The sequence below is a fragment of the Charadrius vociferus genome, unplaced genomic scaffold, assembly GCF_000708025.1.
Source record: "Charadrius vociferus isolate BGI_N301 unplaced genomic scaffold, ASM70802v2 scaffold257, whole genome shotgun sequence".
Taxonomy (NCBI): Eukaryota; Metazoa; Chordata; class Aves; order Charadriiformes; family Charadriidae; genus Charadrius; species Charadrius vociferus.
In genome coordinates this window covers 505,317-514,817 of record NW_009649473.1, presented here as the reverse complement: position 1 = coordinate 514,817, position 9,501 = coordinate 505,317, and the positions used below count along the sequence as shown (strand labels likewise).

General features: G+C 43.7%; 1 protein-coding gene across 1 annotated transcript in view; it reads right to left on the bottom strand.

The window, feature by feature from the left end:
• MGLL (monoglyceride lipase) overlaps window positions 1–9,501 on the bottom strand; it is a 62,826-nt gene that overhangs the window by 34,105 nt on the left and 19,220 nt on the right. Inside the window, exon 3 of the mRNA XM_009889852.1 lies at window positions 7,100–7,206. Within this exon, the coding sequence (XP_009888154.1) occupies window positions 7,100–7,206 (107 nt within the window). The remainder of the gene's footprint in view (window positions 1–7,099; window positions 7,207–9,501) is intronic.

The following is a 9,501-nucleotide window of genomic DNA, read 5'->3' as shown; positions in this document are numbered from 1 at the left end:
TGTCCAATGCATGGAGAAAGTTGCATCTTTTAGCAGTATGAATAATTTTGCTGATAATTTCAGAGGCTGGATGACCTGCTTTCCTTAGCAAGCTGTCAGTGCTGCTCTAGGATCCAGTGCCACAAGACCAGTGGTCACTCCAGAAGAGCTGGGGGTGAAAAGCTACTGGTTTCACTTGGTGGACAGGCTGGTCTCCAGGTTAATCTTGAATTAATTTTGCTTTTTGGTCTATCAAGTTCAGAATTCACGTCTGTGTTGGGAGGAGCGCACACTGTAGCCCCACTTAATATGAGAACCCCCACAACCAAAACAGAGTTAGAATAAGGTGGCAGAGGAAGTTTACTCACTAGCTATTTGTTTTATAGGATGACTTTGCTCCAGGTTCTTAAGAGTTTTCTCACTGCCTAAGGAATTACATGGTGTACTGCAGCATCTGAACTCTCACCCTGCAATTACACTCTGCGGTTTCACCTCCTGTGTGCCCCACACATGCTAAGCATTCCTCACCGCTGCCCTGGAAGGCAGATAAGCCTGACTGCTACCTTCGTTGAACATCTGGAGAAGGAAAGAGTCGGGAGAGCTAGGCTGGCCTGCGACTATACTGAATAGGGAGTCAAAACAGGGATAAAACGTCACTGACAACGCTCTGCCAGCCAGGCCAAAGAGCCTCAAAGATCCTCCTTCTAAGAGGAACCTGTAGAGAATGCTTAAAAGAGAGAGCACAAGAGGTGGGGCAGACCAGCATGACTCTTCTCTGGTGTATCCCCTCAGTTTCCATCTCTGCCCGCACGCCACGCGGCAAACATCACTGCCTGCTTTTGACGTCGCAGCCGTGTTTACGACTCAATCTTCTCCCAGGTTAAAAGGGGAGAATGGATGAGTTCCAGACAGGGCTTACAGGTTCATTGAACACTTAACATGGATCAAGGGTCAAAGAATCATATAAGTGTTCCCTTCTATTCCCGCTGTTTTTCCTCTGTCATGAGCTTTCAATCTAGCAGTTTTCAGAGCTCTATGCACAAAGATTTATGTCCATACACTTGTATTGTGGTGGGACAGATTAATCACCCCCCAGCAGCTCTCTCCACTCTAAATGAATTATCATAAAAGACTGAAAGACAGGCAAGTTGAGATAATTTGAAGAACAAAAGGGCTAATTTCCCCACAGGGAATGTACTTGCAAAGTTTAATCTGAAGCTCTGAAGAACTTCCTTCTTCTTTGCTTGACAATCCTAACGAACTATCAGTGGCAAATGCCCTCCAGCAGTCCTCATCTGACAAACACAAACAGGCTAGGACTCTTCTGATTGGAACTGTTAATAAAAATATTAAAAGAAAGCAGTTTCCCGACTCTTGAAGAGCAGGGGTTTATGCAGAGGAAATACATGGGGAGAGAGGGGGACTCAACCTGACAGCTAGGCTCTGACTCTCCTCCTGCCCTTACAGCCACCACTCCAGTCTGTGAACCGTAACAGCATTTTCCACTCTTCCCCAGCACTTGTGTGTGGGAAACACTCCAGTTTTGCATGACTGCAGATCTCACTGCCTATCATCCATGTGCCCTCCTATGGGAGCTCTGCCTACGGCGTGCAGTGGGTTCAGGACCTGTATTTATGCACGGGGCTGGGCAGCACCATGAATTTCTCCTGGGAGAACAACTTTCATGACTTCAGAAAAAGCCCGAAAGAGGATGCGCTCATAGGGACACACAACTAGTGCTATATTCTCTTTCCTAGCCAAGGACAGCATCTGTCCAAGGATGAGTGCATCAGTAGCAATCCAGCTGCTCAGAGGACGGCTGCTGGTGTGGTTCGGGCAGTGCAGCTTCGTGTGCCAGCAAATCCCAGTTCTGTGTGAGGTTCTTGCTGCTGCGGGGGTGTGAACGAGAGTGGGGAGAACAGTCATTTTTGCACTCCTGCAAATACTAATATGTCCAGACCTGTGGTTATTTCCAGTACTGCCTAGAGAAGATTTTATTTCCAGCAATGTTCCAGTATTATGCTGAAAGCCAGGAGCCCTTCTCTAGGAAAAGAAAAAATAAAAATAAAAAAATGCCCACAACCCATTGTAAGCCTCCTGTCAAAGGCAATGCAAACAATCAGTGCCATTCTTTCCTATCTCTCTACAGAAAAGCACTTTAAACTTTTCCTGCTCTGGCGAGGCAGGCTTAACCAGAGGAAGCAGAAAGAGAACAGCTTGCTGTGGGTCAGCGGGCCCACACCCCACCTCGCTAACAGCCACCAAGGCACAGCGGTGCTGCTCTGCGAGCAAACCAGCTCCAAATAACGCTTGCCAAGGCTTTCCTGACTCCATCCCTGGAGATGGCCCCGAAGCCTGCCCGATCACATCATCAGGGAGCGCTGCTCTCCAGGAACATTCCCTCGCGCTGGTGTGCATGAGCTGTTACTTCTCACTCGCGTTGCTACCCTAATTCTCGCTCTTATTAATGCTGACATCCTACTTAGTCATTTCTCCCCCTCCCAGTTTGACCATGTTTAGTCCTTTTTAACCTTTCTGTGTAGATCAGTCCTTCACAGTGCTATGAATAAATAAAAGCCTTCTGTTCTCATCAACAAAATGGTCTTTTAACAGTTGCAAGAACAACATAGCAATCACTTGGAAAAAAAAAAACAACAAAACCAAAGCAGCTAATATCCGATGCATGTAAAAATCTCCGTGCCAGCTATTTTCTACTTCTTAGAAATAAGTGCTTTGTTAAATAGAGAAAACAGTGAGAAAATTAATGCGGAGCACAAGCAGCAGTAGGTGTCTGAGAGGGACCCGCAAACCCATCAGAAATGCTCACCACACACAAAGTAGCAGCGGGGCTGAAAAAGAAAGCTGAACTTCAGTTAGAAACATCTAAGGAATATGAATAAGCTGTTAGAGCTGCAGCCTTTGCCTTTGCTTTGATCTGACACGCATAACTCGAGAGTGGGAAATTCAACAGCTTCAAAGAGGGTCAAAGAGTCGGAGGTCTCCACGTACCAGGACAGGTAGAGGTTTCTGTGTGGAGAGAGGGGGACGTCAGAGGGACTGTCCTCAAGCAAATCTAAGGGCTAGGAACTGCTGCTAGGTTAGGGCTAAGTGTTGCCCCTTCCTCATCTTCCCGTAAGATGGCCACGTTACCCCTAAGAAGCATCAGCAAGTCCAAGTGAAAAAAAGGCTCAGTACCACTACTGTTAAAAAGTGTAAGAGATAAGTAACTGAATTTTGGTGGCCCTTGCATCTTGGACACACTTTCGTAACTGCTATTAGTTGACATGTACTTTTGAAGGTGAAATTGCGGTTGTTCTGGGCTCTGGCCATGTAATGCAACCATGGAGAGTAAGATCTCAGCAAATGAGATGTTACAGGAAGAGAGATGAGGATAGTTGGAACATCATGTGCTTTACCAACTGAAAATGCTTGGTGTGAGAAAACAAAGCCACATTCTCTGTCCTTTATTCTCATTTTCCTTGGCTCTCAGCTTTACAGATCCCTAAAAATACTACACTATAACTAAAGGAACTGCAATCTGCCTGTGACTGACTGAAGAATTACAGTATCACTCCGGTTTGATGAATCTCCCACGGGTATTCCTTCTAAGAGGGCTTTCCTAAATTGATTGCCAATAACCTGATATGTTTGCCTGTCTCTTTTTTTCTGTCATCGGAATGTTGCCATAATAAAAGAATAGTAGTATACGAAAGAAATTGAAAAAGTGAGATGTCATTTCAAAATACCTAAAGCTGCCAGAAATGTATAGCAAGGTCATCCCAGCAACCTTAACTCTGCCTTCATGAAGCTGCACGCCAAATAAACCCAGAAACCATGGGAAACTGTTACCGGCCTATTAAAAACACCATATAAGAGACCACAGTGAAAAATGCTGTATTACAAAGAAATACCATTTTCCTCTTTCATGGGGATTGATATAAAACAAAGCAATTTAACAATATTAGATGTAGGGTTAAGAGGTCTTCTGGAATTAAATTTTCTCCACTACCGTGGAAAATTTCTAATACATATCTATGAGGTCCAGCAGTCTCGGGATTACTATGAAATACCCAAAAGAGTAAATGCACAAATCCTGACATACGAAGAGAACTGAACCAGTGATACCCTATACTAAGGCAATACTAAGACACAAATTTGGGTGAATACTGTTACTCTGTCAAGTGCCAACCTTTTTGCTGAAGCCTTGCATGACAGGAAACAGTGGTGCAGAGCAGCCGTCGGCAAGATTTAGAGCCAGTGCGTAAGCTCCTACAGACTCAGCAATATAAATGGAAATCGTTTTTCCTTCTTTTGACTGAAGGATAGACACAATATAAATCAGTCAAGTCACGCGTACTGCAGCCCTAGTAACTTCCCAACTCATTTGGGAAATCATGCTAGCCATGCTGTGGAACTGCATTAATGATCGCATGGATAATGCGCCTATATTGGGAATTTTATCCATGAGAATACTAGAATCAGAATAAATGTCCAGGTCGGGAAATCTATGCCAAGCTCATAAGACTAAGAGCCACTGTAAGAGATGGGGGGCAGAAAGCAATTATTTTGCTAACACAATTGAATAATTAATATTACCCAAAGATATGCAAAGGGCAGGACGCAAAGGGGGAACACACTGGTGAAGTGATTTGGAATGGACAAAATGATGGAGGAAAGCTATAAAATTCCCAGTCTGATCTGAGCAAATTTGGCAATGGAGTTGTTTATGTCCTTCAGCTCTCATTGGTATCCAGCTTGAGCTGTATTCCACCAAACAAAGTTTATCGTCACCACTTATCTCTTTAGGCGCAAAGATTATTTTACAGACCCTAAAATGTACTAATTGTCTTTCTAACTTACAGTGAATCTAGGCTCAGCTTAATTAGCAATTTGTGTAACACAACTGTGTTTCCATTGTTCTGCTTTTGGGTTCCTCTTTACCCTCTCCCCATTGCTGATGAAGAAAAACTAAACAGACTTTACAAAGAAAACTGTAGGTTTCACAGAGAGAATGAAGCTGTTAACTGGTCTGAGCAACCAGATTTGTACTAATTGAAGTGAACTAATTAATCCAGCAACATCTGTCTATAGAAAAAAAAAAATTAAATTTCTCTAGTCAAAAAGATACTCAAGGAAAATGAGAGCGGGTACCAGTCTCTTTATATGGAACCAAAAGACGCCTGACAGGAACCTTCACCCCAAAGGCCCATCTCCATCAACAGAAGAGGCATTCTTCATATCCAATCCATGCAATAAATACGTTTTATTGTTTCTTCTAGGTTTGTTGCTTCAAATATTGTTATTTTAACTCTACTTCTTAAAACCTTTATAAAGTTTTAAGGGAATGAGGAACTAAGGCACGACATTAAGCATGCATAGTGAGCGACCACAGTCTCTCGTTGCTTGTGTGTCCTGGAGTTCAGTAACTTCATGTACATATTGTCTGTGGTCTACTCACAACAGCTGCAAAGCGGACAACATGTGGCCTGCTACATCGCCTTTCTCACGAACTTTATGCCATACTGATAAACAGAGAGGAACGGAGACACTTTCTACTGGGATTACTGAAGACTCCTGCTAGTCTTCGTCCAACTCAGAAGGAAGTATAGTGAAATGAACAAATCAACACTTAGAAATATTGTGCCTATATAGGGAGAAAGACTCAAGTGGTCAGCAATGATACCCCTGCACCAGTCAAATGTCTTTGTAAAGCCACCCCTGAATATGGCATGTGGTCCAGAAAAATCACATGGGTTTTATTTCTTTTCCATGCAAGCTGTCCTGAGGACTAGGTATTCTCTTTTTCAGGGAAAATATAGGGTTCATTTTTGCATATCAAATACAGTGCCATGATTGAAAGGGAGTCATGAGAGCAAATGCAAGGGGGAGCCTTGTTCACCTGGATACAGTGCGGGTTTGCCTTTCCTCTCGCAGACTAAACGGTGCAATGCCTCACATGCTCTAACTCCTACCACATTCAGCACCTTCAGGCTCAAATTCAGCAGTCCTGTCTTTGAGGAGATCTAGGGCCAGGTCTGAGTCTCAGCTTCAGCCAAGTAAATTGCAGTATACTTTCCAATGTGTTGCACTGTACTTTCCAATGTCAGTGGAGGATCCGCCAGAAGGAGACCAGATTTACACTAACTGAGATTCATCCCATTTCAACCTGTCAGCTCTGAATTTGGCCTTGCCTTTTGTCCACTACCATCATTAATCACATTGATTCGTTTTGCTAATATCTAGAGTGATTCTTGCAGGGAGGCAGTGATGTGCAATGACAAAAACAAAGCAAAGACTTCCAAGCACAAGGAATTAATAAAGCTGCAAGAGGCAGGTGTGACAGGAGGCTGCCAAAGAACCAAGATAGATGGTTCAAATATGTTACTGGGATGGCCAAGTTCGTGCGCTGCAGGAGATCTGGTGATACCCAGCATATCTACATCACAGAATGGAGCACAGAGAAGAGATCTTCAAGCCAGAAGAGGCTGGGACAGGAAGTCTACATGGCACAGCATTGCCCAGACCTACTGGCTGAGGGCTGAAGTGGTGTTGCTGTGTCATCACAGCCTTGCATGCAGTCAAGTTGCTTTCTCATCAGAGCTGGGGTGTGTATGGCGAGCTCTGATGCCTCTGCTGGGCTATGGAGATGCATCCAAAGAAAGGTCTATGACATTCTCCGTGCCTGCCCATGTCCCAGGGGAGCAGCTCTCTAGTTGTATCGGTATATGAAAGCTGTGCTGTCATTGCAGCCTCCCCTCTGAGATCATTTAGGACAACGAGCGTGGATCCAATAGAAATAGCTCCTCCTCCCACTTCCACAGTGGATAACAACTCCCCACCCCCCAAGAGACAGGTGAAAGAAATAATCCCTTCGACAAAGGTTAAAAAAGCACCAGCAGTAACATCAATGATAAGGCTGAGGAAAACTTGAGGAAGAGGGATAGCTTTTCTACAGATTCAATATGCAGATCTTTACAAAGCAACAGATGATCCCTTTCTCATTTATGCTGGGCTGTAAATATTTTATTAACTCTTCTCTCACTGCTGAGTAGCTTTAATGGCATTTGCTTCAGTAAAGTCCTGAGCTGCTGTAAATCAAGAGCTGTTTTAGACTACTCACCATGGTCATGGGCAAAAACAAACAAGTTAAGTCCTGTCAGCCTCTGGGCCAAGTCATCATAGCGGCCGCAGTGTTCCCCAGCGCCATGAGCGATAAACACGAGGGCCCTAAATGGAGCATTAAGGTATAAATCATTAACTTGGCAATCAACCCACAAAGGCTTCAGAGCTGCAAGTAAAAACAGCATATTCGATTTAGGAACAGCATTTCAGACATCAGTAAATACAAGGCAAGGATATAATGGCTGAGGTGGGTTTATAACAGAGGAGAACCGGTTGCCATCCTGGCCTGCCATTGCCCTGGTCTTCACCAGGTGTCAGTAGGACAGACCACATGGAAGTCAGCTGTGTGTGGGACAGACACTCGTCTTTCCCATTTGCCTGCCACCATGGTCTGCTGCAAGTTGAAGATGCAGATGGGCATCAGCATCAACCCTTGAAGTGGATAACTCCATCTTGGGCCTGAGGCATCTACAGTGCTCCAACAGTGTAAGTGTTGCCATTGTTTTTTTGGGGATTGGTATTTCTCCATGGTTTCAAATGCAAATATTGTCCTTAACTTTATAACTTGCAACATTATCTGATGCTACAGAGCACTTTTAAAGATGAAATTTCAGCTAACAAATAGATTCCAAGCAGAGTCCAGAACTTCGGCTGGAGTTTGGAACTTTATCTTTTGACACAAATTCTGGTAATTTTACCATTCCAGTTTCTGCCCCAAAACAGTGGCTTCACTTTGGTGATTAAAGTGACTCTTACATAGCCACCATACAGCTACAGTTAGGGATCATAAAAAAGCCCCAGTCCAACTTCTTTTTTAAAGACACACAAATACTTATCTTTGAAGATTCTGGTTTTACCAATGATGCTTTACTTTTACTGGAATGGAATCAAGTGAGAGTGACTAAAGTTGAATGAACCTTCCCAGTGTTTTTACTGGGCAAAGTCTGTATAGAATTAGACTAGAACTGTAGCAGAAGTAGCAATGAAATTACAGAAGTCTTGTTGAATTCCACAGGTGACTATTTAAAATCCAGCTTTAGGAACATAAACATAGCTTGTTCATTTAAAAGTACCATCTGTCTTTGCAACATCAGCAACCACAAAACAGTTTGAAGGCTACAAGTTAGACATTTTCAGTACATTAACAGTGAAATATTAAATGAACTGACAACATAAAACAGTGACAGCAGTTTACAGCTAGTGAATTCCTCAACTTTATTTTGATTGAGTTTTTGAATACATTTTTAGACAGTGTATTCACTGCAATAAACAGCTTTGGTCTTAATATATTTAAACTTAAAAAAGCTGTTGGATGATGTAGAAACTCCTGTTGCAGCTCTTTGATTAGCACCTGCTTCAAAGTATTTCCTCATGCTAGACAACTTGAAAGCACATCCATCGAAACCAGAAGGATTTTACAGAGCACACAGCAAACACAAAAGCAGCAATGCAAAGATGCTCTGGTATCTGTCTAACACTAATTAGCGAGGGTGAGGTTAGGTCATGTTTTGTATTTAACTTGCTGTGCCTTACAAATGTTCTTTAGTATCACTGAAGGTTTCAAAACGATTAGTGTGGAGCTGTCATTTCTTCCTTTGTCATCTTCCCTGATCAATAGATTTGTCAAGTTATCAATGCACTTGCCAGACACTCTGACATTCAGAGTACAGGGGCTATTATTATAGCACCAAATACTGAAGAAATTGAGAGACTGCTCATTCCGCAGTGGAGAATATTAACTTTCTGCAGCAGAGGCATCATGGCTTTACATGTCCCATCCCTCCCAGACACAGACAGTGCAGCAGAGACACTGCAGCCAGTGCTGGGATAGCGAGTTGGTATTCCATATGTGCCCCTGAAAACTGGAGGCACCATCCAAATCCTTCTGCCTCCACCTACGCGTAATGGTGTGGCATCTCAGCCCCCGTCCTGGGTCACCTAAAGACACCCCACATCACAGTTGCCACGTCTGGGGCTGGCAGATCTGCCAAACATCCCAAAATGCAGCAGGGGGTAAAGCAAAGCCAGGCTGTTAACTCGTAGGCTCTGGACTCTGCGGTACGGCAAGCAGTGGCACTGCGTGCACAGGACACCGATGCAGAGACTAAGGAAATGTGAGAGAAAATTCCTGTGTGCTCATCACCTTGATATCCAACAGACTCAGCCAGGCTAAGTCTCTCTGCTGTGTACCTCCTGGTTCTTGACAGCTTCCCTGCTCAGTGTCTTCCTTAAGCCTGAAGTTACTCTTCAGAAGACCTACCTTTTTTTCTGCTGATGAGGCACAGAGATGAAGGTGCGATTTGGCTGACTGAATACAGCCCTTCACTTCTCAGAGAAATATTATTTGAATGTATGCGCTGAAAAGCATCAAGTGAATGAAACCTAATGGGAAGCTGGCAG